Genomic DNA, 23,853 nt, shown 5'->3' on the forward strand with positions numbered 1-23,853 from the left:
AAGCAGAACTGATAATCATATGTTTTTTCAAATGTTGGCTTTTTAATACACATAATATTATCAATAGACATATTTATATTAAATATTAATGTTAATATTTATATTAATAATTAAATATTAAATTTAATATTAAAATTAAATATTAAATATATTAATGAACATTTTTAGAGTTCATTACATTTCCAAATCAGGAAAGCTCTACTTTCTATGTCCAAAAATCAGAAAAAGAAATTATTTCCAGCTGTCTGACCTAGAGAGATGACATTCAGTGATTTACACATTCATTCATTCATTTATTCAAATAAATTATTTAACACTGACTACATGTTTATTGGTAGAGAAGCAGTAAGCAAAAAATTATAAATCCTGTGGAAAGTGCTGTGGCTGCAGTAAACACAGGATACTAGTTAATATGGTATAGTGGAAAAGAATCATGGGCATCTGGGATGGAGTAACTTTCATGTCTGCCAGTTATAAAAGCTGTATTAACCTTAAGCAAGATAATTAACCTTTCTAACTTGATTTCCTCATTTATAAAATAAGGACAGTAATACCTACCGTGAAGAGTGCTATAAGAATTTGAGATGGTATATATTAATTTCCTAGCATAGAACTCACACATGCTATGGATTCAGAACAGATACGCAATTGTCGTTGCTATGAGAGTACAGAAGCCTACAAGCGTAATGAAAGGCTTCCAAGGAGAAATGATATTTGAGAGCTGCCGTACGGCTCAATGAATTTTCACAAAGTGAACACACCCTTGTAGCTAGTATTCAGGTCAAGAAACAGAACATTACCAGATTTCCATAAACTCCCTTCATGCTACCTCCCAGGCCACTATCTTCAGCATTAAATACATTTAAGGAAATAAGATCACATTTGTACTTTGGAAAAATCATTGTGCCTACAGAGTAAGAGGATAGATTGAAAGAAGAAGAGACATGATCAGATTGTACTTTAGAAAGAGTATTCTGTGTTTAATGAAGGATAGATTTCAAGAGGTGAGACTGGAGGGAAAGAGACCAATTAAAAGCAGTTGCAGGAATCCAAGCAAATGATGACAGTGGCTTGGACTAGGTGGTGGTGGTAGAGATGGGGTGAAGTTGACAGTTTTGAAAGAGATTTAGGGGATAGAATCAGCCATGTTTGGTGATTGATGGTGTGTGAGGAGTTAAAGGAAAAGTCAAGATGATTCCCAGATTTCTAGTGTGGTGACCAAATGAATCTTCATATCACTGAGCAAGATAACCAGTGTAGGTAGGGGGAGGTTTGGAGAAAGATAATGGGTTCAGATTTAGACATTGAGTTTAAGGTACCTGTGTCGTCTAAATGGAGGGGTCCATCAGGCAGTTGAAAATGTGAGATTAAAGTAAAGGAGAGAGGTCTTGGCTATTGGTCTACATTTGGGAATCAGCAGCAAAAAAGCCACCAAGTGATGACCTGTCTCAGGGAGACAAATAGTGTGAGAAAAATCTTAAGCAAAAAGAAAAATCCTGAGAAACACCAAAATTTTAGGGAAAACAGAGGGAGAGTTATCAGAAATAGGAACAGATCAAGAGAGTGATCCCACAGAACGTAAGGGAAGAAGGCAAAAGGAATGACCTGTGGCTGTGAAATTTGGAAAATTCAAAAAATATAAAAAGAAAATATTACCCATAATTCTACTACTATGAGATAACTGTGAACATTTTAGTGTATTTCTTTCCATCGTTTTGTTTTTATATATACGTATACACACTTGAGATCGTGCTGTAAAAACAACTGCTTTCTTTATTCAAGATTATTTCATGAGCATTTTCCTTGTCATTAAAAAATTCTTTACAATCAGAGCTTGCCTATGTGATATTCTATTACACAGGTGTATTATTATTCTCCCATTGTTGGCTATTTGGTTGGTCTCTCTCTTTTATAAGTAACATTAAGAGGAATACCTTTTTTTCAGATCTCTTTTTATAATCTGATTATTTCATTCATTTATTCAGCAGATATTTGTTGAGCATTATGTATTTTCTTTACTATAGATTTATAGAAATAGAATTATAGAAATAGAATTACAGGTGAGAGATCTGAATATCTTCAAGACCTTTGCTATGTATTGCCAATTACTTTTCAGAAAAGATTTTACCAGTTTACACTCCGATTTCCATTGTGTCAGAGTAACTATCTCAAAGCACCCTTATTGGTAATGAGAATTATCTTAAATCTGCTAATTTGATTTGGGGGAGAAATTGTATCTTATTTTAATTTTTATCTCTTTAAAAACATTTTTATATTTTTTGAACATTTATATCTATTTATCTATTAAGGATATTAATCCTTTGTCCTATTTGCAGCAGTTATTTTCTCTTTTTAATTTGGTGCAGTTGTTTGTTTACAGTTAGTCATCAAATGTGTTGTTCTCCTTTGAGCTTTCTTCTTTGTTGGGTTGTTGTTAGTGCCTTCCAGTCGATTCTGACGTTTAGCGACCCTGTGTTCAGCAAAGCAGAACCCTGCCTCGTCTTTTTTGTACCATCCTCTCATTTTCTGCACTATATCAGACAATGCTTCACTGCTGTTCATAGGGTTTTCCTGGCCAATTTTTTCTGAAGTGGGTAGCCAGGTCCTTCTTCCTAGTCTGGAAGCTCTGCTAAAACCTGTCCACCATGGGTGGCCTTGCTAGTGTTTGAAATACCAGTAGCATAGCTTTCAGCATTACAGCAACACACAGCCACCACAGTATGACAAACAACAGACAACGGGTGGTGTGGTTCCTTGACCGGAAATGAACCCTGGCCATGGCAGTGAGAGTGCTGAATCTTGACCACTAAACCACCAGGGCTGGCTTCTTATTTCTTAGGAGCTTCTAATTTCATAAGATGAGGCAGGTGTTTCTGGGAAGGCTATGTATAAGAGGAAGGGAGAAAGTGAGGTTGCCCAGGCCCAGTGCACTAGTTTCAGCTGCTGGTCTTCAGCCCCAGGGTCAGGATGTTCACAGCAGCCTGTCCCACTTCTTGGCATGGCTTTGAGCTGCCTCTACTTTAACTAGGAAACAGGAAGAGTAGTTTTGTCTTCCATCCAACTGCATTATAGGAATTGACCTGATGTTGAGTGCCAGTAGAGGCACATGGGACCTGGCAGGACTGCTTCATGTACCGTCTTCGGATTGCTCTCTGATGTCCTTAAAGGGCTCTCCCTGAAGGGGCTGTGTGCCAAGGCATGTTTGCTTGCCTATTCCAGTGACAGTTCTGTTTGGCCCATAATATAAATATCATGGCTCTGAAATCCCCCAGCTGTCCGTGCTTTGTCACTTCTTCAAAGGGAGCTGACTTGTTTTCCACCAGAGGGGGCCAAGGAACATTTGCTACCCATACTGGTTTGGCGCTTTAAGAGGAGAAAAAAAGAGCTAAGAGTAAGTGTTGTTTCATTCTTTATATTCGTATGGAAATTTTTAATCTCCATTGAAGAGTCAGGAGAAAAATCACATTGAAATTCAATGCAAGAGCTTCATCTTACATAGAATTTTTCAAAGATGTTTGACTTGATCCTTTAAAAATGACAAAAATCATGAACTGTGTAGCTCCAGGGTTCATAATTTTGCTTACCCTCCTCAGCCTCCGCCTCTTCCTACCTATACTCTTGTGTGGTCCTGTGTCAGCCTGCAGACTTCTTTGAATGGGGGCCAGTGGGAGGGGGCGGGCAGGGGGAAAGTATGCAGCAGTGGTCAGGTTTATGGGGCTGCTTATACATTAAGCCCTCTCTCAGGCCACATGACCTCATCTCTCAGAGTCTTGTAACTGGTCTCCCTGTCTTCAGTTCCAGGCCTCCTCCTTCATTCTCATTTCTCCAGGCATGTTTCCATTGCTCCTTGAATTACCTTACCTAAGACATAAAACTGATCGTGTTACTCCCTTGCTTAAAAACTACCACTGGCTTCTCAGTTCAGCCTTTATACACTGCCACAGAAAGCTTCCATGATCTAGCTTCCTTGCCTACCTAATCAGCCTCATCTCCTACCCTTCTCCTTAAATCCATAATGAGGCTACTGTCCACTGGATTATGAATTCTTTGAAGTCAGGCACAGTATGTTTCCAAGGCTTAGCACAGTAACTAGCATATTAATAAATGCTTGGTAAATGCTAAATAAATTAATTAGTGATTTAAAATTCCAACATGGTCACAGTGTGAGAGAGAAAACAAAATCGTGTGCTAGTCTCTGACCCCTCTATGCTTTCATTCCCTTTGCTTAGAATAAATCAAAAGCATAATCACTGTGCTAAAGATCAGATCCTTTCCCCTGTAATAGATTCCTGGTCATTTAGATCCAATATCCTGTCTTGATACCCATCAGGAAACACCATGCCTCCTGGGACCCAAAAAGTCCAGGTGAAGGAGAACTCCAAAGTTCTTGGCCAAGGTTACTTACTGCTTGTGTCTGAGTGATGTAAAAATAGTGCAGGAATTTTTTTGCCTTCTGCAAGTTCTTCTTCACTTTGATATTTGATCTGATTTTCTGTAAATGTTGTCCTAGACTGATCTGATTGCATGAAAATAAATTGAAGTTAACTTTGTTGTAAAAATTCTTTGATAGGCATTGATAAACAAGTACAACTGTTGCAATGTGAGGGAGCCCACTCTTAAGTAGGTGAGAGGGTGAAGTCTGCATGGGAAGTACCTAGTTGTTAGAAAGGATTTTAAATTTGCAGAGTCTGAACCAAACCAGAAGAGTAGTTTTTTCACCCCACAAAATTGGGGTTCACTTGCCCAATGCGCACAAGCCAATTAATTATGGCATCACCCTTTGGGAAAAGAGATCAGCTTTATTGTGCAAGATCCATCTGCAGGAAGAATGGGGGCGTGTACCCTCAGATCTGTCTCTCTCATTCAGGATTTGGGGCAAAATTTAAGAGGTTAGGGAGAATGGGCCGGCACGGGGAAATTCTGGCAGGACCGAATTCGATAGATGGGCTTCAAGCATTTATGGTAAGGTTTTAAACATTTCTGACAGTGTTCTAAACGTTTTTGATGAGGTTCTAAAGTTTTATGATAGGATTCTAAACGTTTTTGATGAGGTGGAGAAGGAGTTTTAACACCAGATCTTCCTGAATGAGGGACCCCTCGCTTCTGGTAAGAGTCCGACTTTCAAGTTCCGGTCATGTTCTGGTCCTTGGGTTCCATGGGAAGGAGGATCTTTGGTTCCGTTGTCATTTCAGGTCAAGATTTCTTCTTTTGCACATGCCCTGACTATGTGAATTTGAAGATTTTCTGAAAGGCAATTCTTAATCACTCTGTTGATAACAGATGGGGTCAGTTCACCTGGTCCTGGAGGACCCACAGTTACAGTGGTATCATAGACGCTAAGAAAAAATAAGAGACAGCAAACTTAAGAACGGCCTAAAATGGTAAAATTTGATAATTTGCATAAAGAAGAAAAGAATCACCCGTAATTCCTTTACTGTGAGGTAGTATAGAGTAGAAATCGTGTATACAGTCTTTCTGTAACACAGCTGTTAGTATTAGAAAATTAAAAATATATAATTCATCACCATAATAGATTGAAGGAGAAAATATATGATGAGCTCCATACATGAAAAAAAAATTTTTTAGTAAAATTTAATACCCATTCATTGATGAAAGTTCTTAGCAAGTTAGGAATAAAAGAGAACTTCCTTAACCTGATAAAGGGTATTACAAAAAACATACAACATATGCCAATTACTGCCTATAAAGTGTGAAACCCAATATCTACACATAGAAGACAATCAATAAATGTTAGCTTTGATGATGAAAAAAAAAAGCTACAACAATCATCAGTCTAAATGATAAAATATTGGAAGAATTTCCTTTAAAATCAAGAACAAGTAAGAATGACTACTATCAGTGCGTCTATTCAGCATTGTATTGGAAGTCTTAGCCAGTATGGTAAGACGATGAAAATTATAAATAAAAGATACAGGAATTGGAAAGAAAGAGGGAAAATGGTTGTTTTAATAGTTGATATGATTGTCAGAATCTACAGATAAATTACTAGAATAAGATTGTTTTGCAAGGCAATTGGCCACGAGATCAAAATAGAGTAAATTGAATTTCTCATAAATCAGCAAGAAGAAGAAAATAATGTTTAAAGGACACCATTTATAATTCCAACAAAAAATAGGATTCTTAGGATTAATCTAACAGAAGATATGCAAGGCCTTTATGGAGAAAACTTAAGTTTTTGAAACAACTTTTTTCAAAAGACCAGAGCATTCTGCATTCCCGTGGGTTATTGCCAGTTAGGAGTCAAGGCACCATGTTAAAATACACACACACACACACACACACACGCACACACACCCCAAACAAAACGTGCACATGTACACCATGTAGAGGGACTTTGTCAAAGACTATTTTCTACGTAAACCAGGGGAAGAGATTCTCAGATTCAGTACACTACCCTCCCCCTCCAGCCTGAGGCTAATAGAAGACTTAGATCCTCTGCTTCTCCAGAACTGCCAAGTCCATTCCACTTGTTTTTTTTTTTAAGATTAGCACCTGAGCTAACATCTAGTGCCAGTCTTTTGTTTGGTTTAATTTTTTATTTTTCTTCTTCTTCTTCTCCCCAAAGCCCCCCCGTACATAGTTGTATACTCTAGTTGTGAGTGCCTCTGGCTGTGCTATATGAGACGCTGCCTCAGCATGGCCTGGTGAGCAGTGCCATGTCCACGCCCAGGAACCAAACTGGCAAAACCCTGGACTGCTGAAGCAGAGCGCACGATCCTAACAACTCACCCACGGGGCCAGCGCCTGCATTCCACTTTTGATCTCTTTCAGTCCCAAGGTGGCATGACTAGAAGGAATTTGGCTTTTCATTGCCTGCACAGAATTGTCAATCCCAGTAGGATCCAGTTAGTTAGATTTCTCATATTTGACCACTCTTTCTTCCTAGGTCAATCACTTCCATCCGGAGTGAACTGATTCCATACCTAGTAAGAAAGCAGTTCTCCTCAGCTTCCTCACAACAAGGACAAGAAGAAAAAGAGGAAGATCTAAAGAAAAAGGAGCTGAAGTCCTTAGGTCTGTGCTTGGGTTGGTGCAGTAAGAAGGGTAGGGGTAGCAGCACCTTTGAAGAGAGTGGCTGGGCTGCTTAGTCCAGCCCAACATACTTGTCTCAAGGCAGTAGACTCTTGTCTAGCCACCAGGCAGGATAGGCTAGCTGATGCCACTCCCTGAGCTCTGGGTAAGCTTACTCAAGCAGATTCTGTCACCATGCTCTTCAGGGATAGGCTAATCGTGCTTCAGGTCCATTCTCTGGTTCACACCTCTGGTTTAGCTATGTTCTGCACTAGACCATTTTACTTTAAACTCTGCCCACCATTTCTCAGTTGGTGCTCACCTTGTCCTCTAGGCTCTGGGCAACTCCTCTCCTGACTAAACTCAGCCTCTTGTGTCAAGGGAAGAAATATGAAAGAGTAGACAATTGCAGTCCAACCAGAGGCCAACCAGACTGTCTCCTTTCCAGGATGTAGGGGTGAGGGCTGTCTTGTTTGCTCTCATATCCCTGCCTAGTGCCTGACCCAGTCCTGAGCTCATACTAGATGTTCCAAAAATATTTATCAAATGAAATAAACGGAGACAGAATAGCATGATGATTAAGATTGCAGGACTTGACATCAGACAGACCTGGGTTTGAAATCTGCCTCTGCCTCCTGTTAGCTCTGTGACCTGGGGCAGGTTACTCAGTCTTCTGAGCCCCAGTTTTCTTGTCATAAAATAAAAAATCCCAAATGATTATTGCGAGATTTCAGAAACTAGACCCAGGTACTCTGGAGCCAAGTCCTGGGCTATTTCTGTCATAGCACAACCGCCAGATATGGTAATAGGGGCTAGCAGGACAAAGCCAACATGGCTGGCCACTAAAGTCTGGACACTTGCTTGTATTCCCTTGTTGTACTTGATTTTTAGTCAAACTTGCTTGTAGGACCTCTTTTTAAACATTTTTGTATTATACAATATTTCAAACATACAGGAAAGCACATTGTCTCTTTTAATTTGACTTAGTCTTTCAGGTTTTAGTGGGATTTACCCAGGGTCCATGTTGCACGGGTGAGTTCAGAGCAAGAGGTGTGAGCTGTACCCTCTTTCAAAACTTGACTGAGTATGTACCCCCTGTCATCTCTCTCTCATTCGCTTGCTCGGATTGGGTTTCTGTTCTGAAGATATTTACAGTTTTATAAAAGAAGCCAATACACTGACCTTTGCTCCCTATGATGTCTGCTGGAATGCCTGTCAAGAAGACAGACGGGAAGACTTGTCTAGATCACAGGTGCGCTGCTATGTCCATATCATGAAAGAGGGGCTCTGCTCTCGAGTGAGCACCCTGGGACTCTACATGGAAGCAAATAGACAGGTGAGAGGATGGGTTTAGAGGAGAAATCTTGGGAGTCCCTGCCTCAGAAACAGATGGAGCCTTTTGTCTTATTTCTTCATTAGGTACACAGTGACTTGTTCAGAATCCCTCTCATTCCCAAGGTTGAGCAAGACCTGGCATGTCAAGGGAACCATTGGGGTATGCAAGTACAGCAAAAAGGGAAGCAGCGGGCCTGGTCCATAGAGGCAGAGCCTCTGTGGCTCCAGGGAAAGACTAAGATCTCCAGGAAGGCTAACTTCTTGCCTGTAGGTTCAGCAGCTTTCTCCTATTCTGCTCAGCCTAGGGATATGTACAGTGCTTCATAAACAAGCAGATAAGTACTGTGTAATCATTAATGTGGTATGGTAAACATAGGCACACAGAGTAGGCTTTCCTAAGAAGGTAAAGGAACAGAGTGTAGAATAGCCAGATGGCAAAGCCTCAAGGAAGGAATGTCTGAGAGAGAAGTATCTGGAAACAGCATCAGAGAGTGAGGAATCTTGCTAACTCCTCCTTTTAACCCTGAGGTTTGTGAAGTATAGAGAATGAGTAGCTTCTCTATTGAAGGATAGCAGTACCCTAAAAGATCAGCCATGTTTTAATTAAGGCAAGGGGTGCAGAGGGGGACAGTGAAGGGGCTGAGAGTGTAGCAGGCACAGGATGAAGGTTTTAGGGGGAAGGATGATGAGATCGTGAAAAGGAAACACAGACCAGCAAAGGGTTGAGATGAGAATAGGAAAAGATAGACAGTGAGGGAACTACATTGGGGTGACAGTCAAGGACAATGGAGATGAGGTGATGAAAAGATTAGCTGTTGGCATGGTTCCTGGTAGAACTCTGTGAAAACTGTCATTGCAGGTGCATGTTTGGGTGAGGGAGGGGTAAGTAGAGTGATAAAAGATTGTTGAAAATTGGGATTGGGATTGAGTCCCTGAAGAAAATCTGACTCAAGAGTCTTCAGAACCCACACCATATAGTGGGTATAGCCCCAATCCCAGTTCTCAAGCTGGCCCCAACCTGGATTGGTTATAGATCCAAAGGAATGCCAGCCGGAGAGTTTATGAGGAGTCACAACCAGTCCCACGTTTACCAAGGGCAGTCCTGGGTAAAGTTAGCTCCACCCTAGGGTCAGAGCTATTAGAAAGCTTCCTTAATTTGACTTTTATTTCTCTTTCTTCAAGTCTAGACTAGAGTATCTCAGACTAGTCTGAAAGCAGGTCCATGAATAGCCAGAGACTAGAGAAGTATCTGAAGTGCCAGCAAGGGCTGTATAGCAGACAGGCCTGAAGGACCTTGGTTGGAGTGTAATAGAGGAGATCTCAGGGATAGAGGCTGAGGGATTAGCCTTCTTATTGCCAGTGTAGCCAGTCTTGGCAAGGCCTCCCTCAGCTGGTGTGGCCACCACACACAGTGCTTTGACCAGCATTCTGCCCATGCCGGAGAATCACAGATAGGCACGCTGTCTGTGCCCTCCTGATGAGTATGGAGCTAAAACTACTCCATACTCGTAACCTTTTCAGTCTTATCATACTGGAGAGAGAATAGTGTGAACTTCCCCTTCCACTTTCTTTTTTGGCTGGTGAAGAACATAGAAGTCTTCTCAGAGTCTGTCCTGATTGTGGAATTTGTCTAACATTGCTCCCATCCTCACCTCATGCATGGCCACAGTGGTCCAGGAGGTGAGCAGGAAACTAGGATGACTATGGTCAGGACTCATGATGCTCCTTGCCCTCATTAGGCCTCCTCTCCCAAGTGCTGCCTCCCAGCTGAGAGACGTGGCATTACTTTCATGGAGGAGACTGTCAGCTTAGGAAACTGAGGATAAGACCATATAGAAGCTGCTGCATAAACAGTCCTTGTCCTAAGGGAAATGCAGCAGCCTCTGCTCTGCCTCACCCAGACAGGAAGCTGTAACTGAAAACTGCCCCCATCTCTGACTGGGCACTGGGTTCTCCCCAAGGTGCTTTCAGGTGTTTTCTGGTCTTACTTTAGTAACCAAACTTCTTTCCTCAAGGTGCCCAAATTGCTACCTATTCTTTGTCCAGAAGAATCACTGATCCATTCATCAGCCCAGATTGTCAGCAAACACCTGGTAAGTGCTAGCATGGGCAGGGCAGACATTGGACACTGGGTACATTGAGGCTTGTCCTTGAGAAGCTGAATTGGCTCTTAAATCCTGAACTTCATTAGCCCCAGGGAAATCCCAACTGGGTTCTGGTTATAAAATCTCACCTTGTAGCCCAGGCTAGACTCAAAAAGACTGCCTGGACAGATGCTGACCCCAGCCACATGAACTCTGTAAGGAAGGTCCATTAAAGTCTTGGGACTCAGACACAGGAGTGTTCCATCTCTGTCCCTCTTCTTACCCTGATTTGGGCACTGTCTTCGAGAGAACACTTCTGTACACACAAATGCATGAGTGTGTAAGTTTGAGTTGGTCTCAGAGGCATTCTGTGACCTTGTGGCCCTGAGAAATACTGATTATGGTCCCTCTTTCTGAATTGTCTCTAGGGAGAGATTCCATTAGTCCCCAGCTCAAGGGATTTGGGGAGTTGGTTTGCAAGTGGTTGAGATGGATGGACAAGGTTTTATTTGCCTTTTGCAGGTTGGAGTTGACAGCCTCATCGGGTCAGATACACAGGTTGGAGAGAAGTCGTCCATTAAGCACTCAGTCATTGGTTCATCCTGTGTCATAAGAGATAGAGTGACTATCACCAATTGCCTTCTCATGAACACAGTCACCGTGGAAGAAGGGTATGTTTTCTCTTGTGCGTACTTGAGGAAAGTCCCCTGGTACACCTAGGAGTCTTTTGGGGCCAGTCTAACCTAGGAAAGGGTTCAGCTTGGGGAGGGGAGGAAAGGGAAAAGGATGAAGGAAGGAATAGTGCCTAGGCCCTTTGAGGCCTTGGTTGTTGCTCCATAGTGACATGGTCTCTGAAAGCATTTCCAGTGGCTTTCTCACTTAGGACAAATGTGGTCCTGGGAGAAGCTGCCTTTTCTTCCTTTGATATCCTACTTGATAGAATGGCCACAGCAGTGAGCCACTGGCAGTGCTGGAATGACACTGTGCCAATGTCTAAGGTTCGCCTTCCCCTATCTCGGTATCCCAGAGAAGCCCTGAAAAAATCAGAGGCCTAGCAGGAGTGGACATATAAGCCATGCACTGTTTTTGAGAGAGAGCATCTCTGTTACAAGTTATACAGAGTCTTCCCATTTTGAGACACTTTAGAGTGTCCTAAATCTTGGTTTAGGAAGAGCCTGATCTTGGAGTAAGAAGGCTTGAATGATGTTCAGTAAGATTCTTCCCCTGTATGGACCTCAGATTTTTCCATATATAAAATGCAAGTGTGTAGGTGGTGGCAGAGAGGAAGGATATTACCAAATCAGTGGGTTTCAGACTTTTTAGAAGGGGAACTTTTTCTTAAGATAAATCTTATGCAGAAACTCAATATTTAAAACTGATAAAAGCGAGTTGTTTGGAATATAGTGGGGAGGGGGCATCTGTCCTTGCTCCAGGATGTGAAGCAGGTCTATAAAACAGATTTTGAAAACCATTAGGTTGGATCAGCCTGAGAGTGATTCTAGCTCTGACACCTGTTGATTTCTCTGTCCAAGAAATGATAGGAGACAAGGAGAGGGAAAGACTGCAAGGCCAAGGAAAGCTGAACACCCTCTCACAGCTGCCAGTAAAGAGTTAGGGGAAGCATTTTAGGGAGAGGAGCTGCATAGGGATAGAGCTAAAGGTTAAGCTTTTGCTCTTTAGGAAGAGTGACTGATGGAAGGCAATAGACAGGATTGAGGCAGGAGGTACCAATAATAAAAACCAGGAAAGTTGGGGACCACAGGAATTTGGGCCACTAAGATCTGTCCTTCCCCATGCCCACTTCCTGACTTGATTCCCAGAACCCTGGTAACCAGGCCTAAAGCCTTCAGTTAGGAGTTTGGAAGGATTTTCTCTAGAGCATCTGACAGTCCAAGAAGAAAAACCTACATTTATTTACATCAGGGATTTCTAACAGCCCTGTCAAATCACCCTGTAGTGAAAATTATGGATGACAAATTCCATTCATGTGCTTAGAACTTCTAATCGGCTTTTTTAGAATCCTCTCCTAAATATGAACAGAGAATCAAAGATTACCAGGAATCTAAAGAAGGCCTCTATCATGAAAGATAGAGGCCAAATCAAACAAATAGGAAAACACAGCTTAGAAGAAACAGAGACTTTGCAGGGGGAGAAAAATAGTTTCAAACAACTGTCATTTCAAAAAACAAAAAAAGAACTCAAAATTAAAAATATGGTAACAAAAAGGAAAACCTCAATAGAAGAATTGCGAGATAAATTTGAAGTTTCCCAGGAAGTAGAGCAAAAAGATGAAGAGATGGAACATAGAAAAGATAAGAAAATGAGAGGACCAGTCTGAAATGTCCAACATCTGAATAGGAGTTCCATAAAAAGACAGTTGAGAAATCAGAGGAGGAAATTATTTAAGAAGTAATATAAGAAAATGCTCCAGAACTGAAAGATAATGAATTTACAGAATGAAAGGGCCTACTAAGTGCCCAGCACAATGGGTAAAAATAAACCCACGTCTTTTGGAAATTTCAGAACACTGGAGACAAAGCATGCTACAAACTTAAAAAGAAAAAATAATAGGTCATATACAACTAATCAGGAACCAGAATGGCTTTGGACTTATCAATAGCAACAATAGAAACTAGAAGATAATAGAACAATGCTTTAAAAATTCTGAAGGAAAATTAATTTCAACCTAGAATTCTATACTGAAGCAAAGTGTTAATCAAGTGTGACAATAGGATAGACATTTTCAGTCATGAAAAGTCTCAAAAACTTCTCTAGAAGATGTGTTCCATCAAAATGAAGAGTAAACCAAAAAGAGGTGGATAAGAAATAAGAGATCCAACTCAGAAAGAGACAAAAAGAGTCCATAGGATGATAGTGACAGCAGATCCAAGGATGACAGCTATGCATGAAGCATTAAGGGAGGAGTTAGCCCAGAGTGCAATCCAGGAAAGACTTCAGGAAGATCATACTGATAAAGTACCAGATACATATAAACATCTTGAAAGATTTAGACATTTGGCTAAAAGTTGGGGTTGAATTGGTAATAACAGAGAACACTAACAAAAACAAAACAGTTATTGGGGCCCGATGGCAGAGTGGTTAAGTTCGCATCCTCTGCTTCGGCGGCCCAGGGTTTTGCCGGTTTGGATCCTAGGCGCAGACCTATCACCACTCATCAGGCCATGCTGAGGCAGCATCCCACATAGCACAACCAGAAGGACTTGCAAGTAGAATATACAACTATGTACTAGGGGGGCATTGGGGAGGAGAAGAAGAAGAAGAAAAACAGTTTTTAACGCTGTGAAAAAAGTTGTACAAGAAAGGAAAAGTCATCGTAGTTTGCTGTGTGGCTCAACTATGAAATAGAATTTATTTAAACACGGACTATTGACCAAAAGTATGCTGTAACTGTATTGAAAGGATGTGGGATAGGAAGGGAAAGAGGGGGCCAGCCCTGTGGCGCAGCAGTTAAGTTCGCATGTTCTGCTTTGGCGGCCCAGGGTTTGCCAGTTCGGATCCTGGATGTGGACAAGGCACCGCTTGGCAAAAGCCATGCTGTGGTAGGCGTCCCACATATAAAGTGGAGGAAGATGGGCACAGATGTTAGCTCAGGGCCAGTCTTCCTCAGCAAAAAGAGGAGGATTAGCAGCAGATGTTAGCTCAGGGCTAATCGTCCTCAAAAAAAAAAAAAAAGGAGAAAGAGGAAGCAGGGAAAGAAAGGAGAGCTAAATTCTCATCTTCCATTATGGGAAGTCTGTTGATGATGCCCAAAACTGAAAAATCAAGAAGTAGTAATGTTATTATCTAGAGATATGGAAGTAAATACTGAAATACTCAGCAAAAAGAAGTCAGAGTTATCTCTGTGAAGAGGGAAATGAGTAGCGGGAACAGAGGACTACTGTTTTTCATAATAAAACCTGCAGAATGATTTACTTTAAACTACGTGCATATAGTAACTTTTTGTGTGTGTGAGGAAGATTGTCCCTGAGCTAACATCTGTGCCAGTCTTCCTCTATTTTGTGTGTGGGATGCTGCCACAGCATGGCTTGACAAGTAGTATGTAGGTCTGCACCAGGGATCCAAACCCACAAACCCCCAGCAAGCGGAGCATGCAAACTTAACAACTATACCACCAGGCTGGCCTCCATGCGTGTATAACTTTAGTTACCCCCCCAAAAAAGCCAGAATCTTGTGGTACACTGCTACCAGGGTTGTTAACAAGCAGCCCTCCAAAGGAAGAAATAAATGCCCTGATTTATAACGTTTGCCAATTTCTGTGGTGTAAATTCTCCCACTATGGCCGATGATACCAGCAAACAGTGAGTTGGGAAGAGACGCTAACAATTGGCTCTTTTACGAACAAGTTGGCTCCAGCACACACTGATGATAGAGGCCTGTCTCAAGTATTTTACTCATTCATCAAACACTTAAGGACCCACTCTTTGCTGAAGACTGTGCTCAGCGACTGAAGACATAAAACTGCACAAGGCTCAGTCTCTTCCCTCAAGGAACTCATAAGCTATCTGCAGTAAGAGTTACAGGTACTGCAGTAGAAATCTGTATGGTCACAAAGGAGGACAGGGTCAGGAAAGACTTAATTGAGGAAATGAATCTTGAGCTGGATCTTGAAAAATGAGTAGGGCCAGCTGGGCTGGAGAAAGGAATGTTCTAGATACATCAAGAGTATGAAGTGTGAGAGAGCATGTTTTATTCCAGAAACAACTCCTCGTTTTGATCTTAGCCCAGATTTCACCACTTAAGAAGAGGCTGCGCTGACTGCCCTGCCAGAAGTAGTCTGTCCCGATACTCTCCATTACATCAACCTGTTTTAATTTCCTTTGTAGCCTTATCACTATCTGGCCTTATCTTGTTTACTTCTCTTTTACAAGTAAAATGTTAGTTTGAGACTGTAAGTACCTTGGTGCCGGCCGGTGGTGCATCAGTTAAGTTCGCACGTTCCGCTTAGGCGGCCCGGGGTTCGCCCATTCGGATCCCAGGTGCGGACATGGCACCACTTGGCATGCCATGCTGTGGTAGGCGTCCCACGTATAAAGTAGAGGAAGATGGGCATGGATGTTAGCTCAAGGCCAGTCTTCCTCAGCAAAAAGAGGGAGATTGGCAGTAGTTAGCGCAGGACTAATCTTCCTCAAAAAAAAAAAAGAATGTAAGTACCTTATCTCTTATCTTTCTGTTTCACTGTTACATCCTGAGGGCCTACAGGAACTCAATAAATATTCGTTATGTGAAAAAAACAGTATACAATTTATAATGACTGCAGTATAGAATTCAAAGAGGAATGGATGTGACAGGAAATAAGGCTGTGTAGATGGACAAGGGCCAGATTGTGGCCTATCCCCTAACGAGTTTAATAGGTAATGGTAATTTAAGAGTTTAAAGCAAAAGAATAACATGATTAAATTTCCATTTTCTGAAGATCAATTTGGCTACAGTGTGGAGGATGGTCTGAAGAGGGTAATAAACATGAAGGCAGGAAGACTACTGAAATAATCCTGGTAAAATAGAAGGGGTCCTAAACTGGGGCAATAACAGTAGAGATGAAGAGGAGAAATAATCAGGTGATAAAAACTACAAAACATGGTGACTGGGGCCAGCCCCATAGCATAGTGGTTAAGTTTGGTGCGCTCTGCTTCAGCAGCCCAGGTTCGCAGGTTCAGATCCTCGGTGTGGACCTATACCACTCGACAGCCATGCTGTGGCAGCAACCCACATATAAAGTGGAGGAGGATTGACACAGATGTTAGCTCAGGGCCAGTCTTCCTCACCAAAAAAAGGAGTAAAAACTGAACTACCTCATAGGTTTATTGGGAGTACTACATGATTTAAGAGACATAAAGCACTTAGGACAGTGCTTGGCACATAGAATGTTAGCTGTTATTTTATTATCATCGTCATCATATCTTTATCTCATTTCACAAAGGTGGCATATTACCAGCATTGTCTTCCTAACAGATATCTCTGATCATACTCTTGTTCTATTCAAAAACTTTTGAAGGCTCTCCATTACCCTTAGAGTAAAGCTTGAACTTCAAGGTGTCTCATGATGCTGCTCCAACACTGAGTCCTGGAATGTTAGAGTGAGATGAGACCTTAAAAGTCATCCAGCTCAACGCCCAACTCTTGCATTTTTACAGATGAATAAATTGTGACCTTCCAGACTTTTTTCTCATTGCACCCTTGCTACTACATGTGCCATTCCAGATTCCTGTGTGAGACTGACAGATGTCACCATTCTTTTTTTTTTTTTTGAAGATTGTCACCTGAGGTAACAACTGTTGCCAATCCTTTTTTTTTTCTTTTCCTGCTCTCTCTCCTGAAATCCCCACAGTACACAGTTGTGTATATTTTTTTAGTTGTGGGTCCTTCTAGCTGTGGCATGCGGGACACCACCTCAGCATGGCCTGATGAGTGGTGCTGTGTCTGTGCCCAGGATCCAAACCAGTGAAAACCTGGGCCACCGAAGCAGAGCGGGCAAACTTAACCACTTGGCCACGGGGCCAGTCCCTCACCATTCTCTTGAAAACCAGAACTACACTATCCATTTGATCTCCTGTTTCCAGAGTAGCTCATGAGGCTTTGTAATTTCACTCTGTCTCATCTTGCCTCAGACCTTCTGCCATCACTTTCCCATTTGCTCTAATTAGTAACCTCTTCCTTGCTGCAATGGATGGGCAGACAAGGGAGCAGCTCTGTAGCACCTCTTTTTTTTTTTTTTTTTTTTTAGAGATTTTATTTTTCTTTTTTCTCCCCAAAGCCCCCAGTTCATAGTTGTGTACTTTTAGTTGTGGGTCCTTCTAGTTGTTGCATGTGGGATGCTGCCTCAGCATGGCTTGATGGGCGGTGCTATGTCCACGCCCAGGATTCGAACCAGCGAAACCCTGGGCCTCCAAAGCGGAGTGCGCGAACTTAACCACTCAGCCACGGGGCCGGCCCCTCTAGCACCTCTTTAAAGTCCAGTGTTAGTGTCCTGAATTGGCGTGAAGAGACTTGGTGAGGAAGCCTAAGAAACTCCAACTTGCTTATATGAGAGAAGAAGTTCTTAGAAAAAGCCTGGCGTAATATCCCAGAGTCACTTGCTGTTTTGGAGAAGGTATAATCTTGGATGGCCTATTAAGGTTTCTAGCTGGGATAACAGTAAAAGTTTAGATGGTGGCAGCTGCTGTTTTTCCAACTGAAAATGTTGAGTGAAGTTGTAAGCAACTCACATGGGCCTGATGACTAGGAAGGCCATTAGAGATTACCCAACCCTGCAAATTAGCTCCTGGCAGTAAGATCAGACATCCTGCATCCCATATGAACTTTTTCCCATTATTTTCAGGTCATTTAGTTTTAATTACTTATGGTAAATTTGGGAAAGGTAATTAAGTTGCGGTCTTGTGAGACTTGATTACCCTGCTGCTCTTTACATCTGGACTGAACGCCAGAGTAGGAGCATGAATTCGTCCAGAAGGGAATTTCTCATATTCTTAGTTTTCTTGTCTTTGGCAGCAGTGGTGTTGCTGATGCTGAGGCTTTCTGGACAGTGGCTTGGACACCTGCCTAAGGTCCTCAGGGCTTGAGGGATCTAATAGGACCACCTTGGGGAAGGTGTAGGCGAGACTATGCAGAGAAGTCTCCTGCCTGTCTTTCTCATTTTCTGTCACTTCCAATTTATATGACAGCTGATGTTCAGCAATCCAAAGCCTAGTGAAAACTTCATTGTCAAGGCTTCAGTGTCAGTCTTGTGTTCAGCATCTTTGGCTCTCTGGCCCTGAGCAACATCTCTTGCGTTTCCTCCTAGTCCAAGGAGAATGACCCAAGCAGCAGTCTAGGGTAGCAGCTTCACATGCAGGCTGGCTCGAGAACCAGGTTTTCACCTAGATTTTCTTTGCTTTCTGCAGGCAGCAAGTGCAGCTCTCAGAGCCAAACAAGATATTAGTATTCGTCATTGTTACCTGAATGTCCTCTTCGCCTGCACTCAGCTGACTGCCCTGCCCACTGGGCCTTTGCTTTTCTACTCCCCTTTATTCCTGACATCCACTCTGCCTAAACTGCCTCCCTCTAGAGATCTTTACCTCTAGAAATCTTACCCATCTTTCAAGGTCCAATACGTATGCTGGCTCTTCCACGCAGCCTTCTTGAATTGTTCCAGCCAGAAATTATTTCCCACACCTCTGTGTTCCCTGTGCACCCGTAGCGCTTTGCTTATGTTCGTGTGGTACTCACTGCATCTTTCTTTTTTCCTCAACTAGACTGTAAATTCCTTGAATATGAAATAGTTTTTATATGTCTTTGTACCCCTTAAACCCTAATACTGTATTTTTTATATACTAGATACCTTGTAAGTATTTACTGAGTGAAAAATAAAGATCCTTGATTTAACCCCCTCTACTATAATTGACTGAGTATCTGTCAAGACAGCGCTGTCTAATTCTAGAAAAAATCGTGGAGTAAATACTTTGCTCCTTGAAACTCACCAAAATGAAAACAAACAAGCAAGCAAAACCAGAAAAGGAAGCTTCATCTATAATAAAACTAGATAATTGCCATGTACCCATACACAGACTAAAGAATTTCTGCCAGACATGATGAAATTTACATCAAACTCAAAGAGAACACCAAAATTCAACGAGCACGAGGAATAGGGGCATGGGTGAACCAAAGGAGAAATGGCAAACACCCCTTTTGCAAAATCTCAAGGCACATAGAACTGAAAGAAAAAAAACCATCAAGGCACATAGAAGGGAGAGAATCAGGCTGGCTCAGACTTTTCCATGAGAACATTTCAGCCCAGAAGACATTGAAACAACATTTAGAAAATTTGGAGGGAAAACTATTGTGATCTAAAAATTCTATACCTAGTCAAGTTATAGTTGAACTATAAAATCATCAGAAATACTCCAGGGCTCAAGAGATGTGTCACCCATGAACCCTCTGGAAAACTCCTGTTCAGGACATAGCCAAGTAGGAAATGAAACAAAATATTGACAAATGAGTAGGTTGAGTATAAACGTGAACTCCTTTAAACATAAAACTGTCTGGTAATTACAGTTGCAAAAAAGAGAATAATTGTTAAAAGAATTCTGTGTTTCTTCAGTCACACTCTTGAAAACACCAAATTATGAAACCTTGGGAAAATCCCCTTGACTTAAGGGGCTCCTTAGGACTTTGGGTTCACTCCCTGCCTTTGAACCGTTTGCACTAAACCCATCTTCTTGGGTGGAGAATACTACCCCTTAATTCTTTTAAGTTTGGTACATCTTTACTTTGATCCTCCCAAACCCTTCTTAGGAGGGAGATATTTCTCACCACTAAACCTTTATATAGTGAAGGGAGGCACATAGAACTAGAGGAGGAAATTTTCAGCCTGCTCACTGGAACCAGTACATTTTAGTCTAGAAGACCCAAGAGCAAGAGTGGCCAGAGATGGGAAGACAGTGAGATATTTAAGTATTATATCTCATTATGTGAATTAACCTGGATAAATCTCACAAATATGACGTAGATGGGGAAAAAAGCAGAAGGATACATAGAGAATGATGGCATTTCTATAAAATTTTACAACATGCAAAACAATACTATATATTGCCTACTAATATATGTAGTAAAAATGCTTAAGACAATAAACAGCAGAGTCAAACAGTGGTTACCTCCGGTGGGAGAAGGAGGGAAGTGTGATCAAAGAGAGGTGCACAGCAGGTTGTATTGTTTGTTTCTTGAACTGTTCAGTGGGCACAGAGGTGTTCGTTATATTCTCTATACTTTTTCCCATGCCTGAAATATTTCATTAAAAATAATATGTGGTCCAGAGGGGCACCTGGACCAACACCCCTTGGGCTAAAGTTAGGAGGCTCTGGCACCTGGAGAGGTGTAGGTGACTCAGCCATAATCTTTGGACTGAAGTAGTCAGTTGGCCCAAAAGAGACTGTAGTCACATGCCTAGAAAAGCTACATGTATCTCCAGTTCCATACTTTTCTCTTCCCATAAACTTATGAGTAAGTTTAGAAAGCCTGCCAACTAATTCCCAGAGAAGAACCTGCCTGTTCTCAGAGTTACTGAGAAGTTTCATGGCTCTTTGCCAAAAACTGCCCAGTCAACAGCTGAGACAGAAGCCCATGACACAAAAGAGAGACACTTACCACCGTGTAGGCTTGGGCACATTGCTTAACCTCTGTGAGCCTCAGTTTTCTCTGTAAAAATTAGAATAAATGCCACCATCCCTGCAGGTTTACTAAAAGGATTAAGTTATACAATGAATGTAAAGTGCTGTGTGCAATGACTGAGATGTATTAGACTTTAGATTTATGTGAGTTCCCTTTCCTCCTGGAATAAACTGAAAAAAGTCCTAAGTAAAGCCAGAAGAGGAGTGAGAATTGGAGGCACTCTTGCTTCCCAGGTCCGGGCTGCTTCATCGGTATGCCACGACATGGTATAGCGTGGTGTGCCTAACCAAGCAGTGATCTTACTGGAAACCTTTGTGTTTTTCTCCTGGCCTCCTCTCCACTGAAGCGTCAGGGTTTTCAGGGTAATTTCCCAAGGCCTGTACCTTTGCTTACAATTTGATCCTACCAAAGAGAAATGAGGAGCAAAGACCCCATTAATCTTAGTCATCTCTGAGCAGCTTCTTAGAGAACACAGCCTGGCATTAACACACAATGCTTAATACCAAACTGAGAGTTAAGACTAGGATGCAAAAACTAGTTCCGGGACTGGGGCCACTTCTTTTCTTGAGCTATGTGGAAGTCACTCCCCTCCCACCCTAGGCACTGAGCAGAAAACATAGAGTCCTTACTGTGGATTGGCAACCTTGAGAAGGCTTGTTTGATGTAGTAGTGTCTGTCCTTCCCTCTACATGAGCAAACACACACACTTCCAGTAAAATCCTTAATCTTGGAGTTTCTTTCTCATGGAGGGAAGGTTATATTGGCTTGAAATTTTTCCAGAGTGCCTCGGCCTTGCTAATGGAGGTGACTTGTGAGTACAGCAGTGACACTGGGGAAGAATTGAAGAAACTAGTGGTAGAAAAGAGGTTCACAGTCACTCAGCATTTTGTCAGCTGTTCGTCTCAAAGCCTTCCACAGATCAGCTGACCAGGGGCCTCAGGAGAGCCTCCAGCTTCCCATCATTCAACCTACTTTTTCCCTAACACATCTGCAGGCTCTACAGCGTGTCTCAGAGGGAGTTATACTCAGACTAGGCGAGACAAGCAATATGAGAGGTTCCCGAAGACCTGTCAGACCTACTAAACATAAGGAGAACCCAGGCTATCCATTGCTGTGGAAATGTGACCTCAATCGTTCCAGCTTCTTCCTTCCAGAAACGGTTCTCATTTATATCCCAGATTCCAAAATAGCCATTTAGTAGTCTCTAATTATGACTGTTTGAGTTCCTGTTGGCTGTTTCTTCTCAGCTGACTGTGTTTACCCCTTGCCTAGCTCCAGAGCATGCATTCTCAGGCTTTTAAACTACTGAGCAGGAAGCTGCCCCTACTCCCACCTTGGAAAAAGAAATGAGACTTTTCAGGGGCAAACTAGTAGCCAGTTGTAAGCCACCTCTGTCCCAAGAGCCTCTGTATCTGAGGCTTTCAATACTTCCTTATTACTCTTGTTGGGGGAATTTTTCCCAGCGCGCAGCAACCACCCTAACTGCTGACTGGACTGCTTTGCCTAAGGCAGAGGGCAAGGTAGAAAGTTCTGGAAGGTCCCTTAATGCCCACCCACTGAGTGAATCAGGAGTTTGAGCCAAAAAACAAACTAATACTGTCTGCCCATCTCTAGCCAGCACCAGAGAGGTGCTGTGGCTTTGGCCTTTTACTGCCGTCTGACAGGCTGTAACGTTCTAGAAGAATAGAGATAAAGGAGATGCTGGAATGTCATAAAGTGCTAGAATTCCTTTTTTGCATTTCACTAAAGTTTTGTTATTTGGGGAGAATCTTTTTTAATGGCCCGTGCATCGATAGTTTTAGTCCTTGGAATGTCCTCTTCCCCATCTCCCATACCTCCTAGGTTGCTTGAGGATTCTTCCTTAGTCTTTTGTTTTGTTTTGTTTAAATAGATGCTCACACACTTCCTACTTGCCTCCTTTCCCCCTCCAGCTGCCCACTTCTGACTCTTCAGAGCTCTAAATATTCCCTTGTTAGGACAGAGCTCCTTCCACAGAGCCATCTCAGCTCAGAAAAGCAGCTCAGCAGTTCTAGCTTTCTCCGGTCCTTTTTCCCCTTCATTTCTTTGTATGGCATTATGATTAAATGTATGGATTCTGGAGACAGATAAACCTAGATTTGAATCTGCTACTTGGTAGTTAGGTGGTTTGGGGTAAATGGTTAGACTTCTCTAAATCTGTTACCTCGTCTGCAAAATGTGGTTGTCATTTTTACTGTATCAGAGATAAAAATGACACTCCCAGAATCATCTAGGACATTGAGTGTGTTTTTGTTTGTTATTTTTTATATTGCCCAGGTGATTTTCCTGATGAAATGGCTAGATTTGTAAGTCACTCCTGTAATTTACATAGAGTATAGGACAGTACCTGGCATAGAATAGGTATGCAATAAATGCTAGTGAAGTTTTTCAAAAGGACCTTTTCTTCCCACCCACCTGTCTTCAGGAGCCAGGAGGATGTTCCTTAAACACATTCAAATGCTAAAAGCCAGCAGTGCTACTCTTGAGAGTGTGGCTTTAGGGTCTGGAGTAGTCTTATATGTGGCATGGAACTGGTTTTAAAAACATCCTTTTTTTCCTAAATGAGTATGGTTCTGATTAACCAGAGTCTGTGGCACCCATTGTTTCCATAGCTGATCTCTTACAGAGATTCATGGGATCTGAGCCTCAAATGGGATGTGGTATATATTCCCAGATGAGAGGCAGGAGTGATGGGTACCAGCATCAGTTTCCACCCCCAGACCAAAGGAGAAGAGATTGGATGGAATTTAGCCCTCTAGGTCTGGGGTGCCTAAAGAACTGAAGTCAGAATGTCTGCTCTTTCCAGGCTTTGGGGGAAGATAATTGTAAGCTTATCCCAACTCTGGATTTCTCTAAAGCTGGGTCCTCCCTTGGCCCAACTGAGCCATTCTGTCTTCTACTGATAGCTTGAGGCATGTAACCGTTGACTGGACTGACCAGCTGTCCTTAGCCTAGGGAGGAGCCCCCAACCCATAGTGGTGAGGATGGTGATGAGAGGGTGGACACTCCCTAACTTGGCTACTGTGTTGCAGAAGCAACATCCAGGGCAGCGTCATCTGCAACAATGCTGTGATCGAGAAGGGAGCAGACATCAAGTACTGCCTAATTGGAAGTGGCCAGAGGATTGAAGCCAAAGGTAAACCAGAACCTAAATTACAATCATGGATGCCATTTTTTACCTATCACAATAGCACAGGTAATGCCCAGTGCTGGTGAGGATTGG

At 42.2% G+C, this 23,853-nt stretch overlaps 1 protein-coding gene across 2 annotated transcripts in view; it reads left to right on the plus strand.

Moving 5' to 3' along the window:
• The window catches only part of EIF2B3 (eukaryotic translation initiation factor 2B subunit gamma), a 128,492-nt gene that overhangs the window by 94,670 nt on the left and 9,969 nt on the right, over positions 1-23,853 (plus strand). Inside the window, exons 7-11 of one of the 2 annotated variants that reach the window (XM_005607107.4) lie at positions 6,908-7,035; positions 8,178-8,368; positions 10,383-10,460; positions 10,974-11,122; positions 23,663-23,766. In XM_005607107.4, the coding sequence (XP_005607164.1) occupies positions 6,908-7,035; positions 8,178-8,368; positions 10,383-10,460; positions 10,974-11,122; positions 23,663-23,766 (650 nt within the window). The remainder of the gene's footprint in view (positions 1-6,907; positions 7,036-8,177; positions 8,369-10,382; positions 10,461-10,973; positions 11,123-23,662; positions 23,767-23,853) is intronic. The other variant, XM_070260079.1, reaches the window with a different exon arrangement.

This window comes from Equus caballus, chromosome 2 (genome assembly GCF_041296265.1).
Source record: "Equus caballus isolate H_3958 breed thoroughbred chromosome 2, TB-T2T, whole genome shotgun sequence".
Lineage (NCBI taxonomy): Eukaryota > Metazoa > Chordata > Mammalia > Perissodactyla > Equidae > Equus > Equus caballus.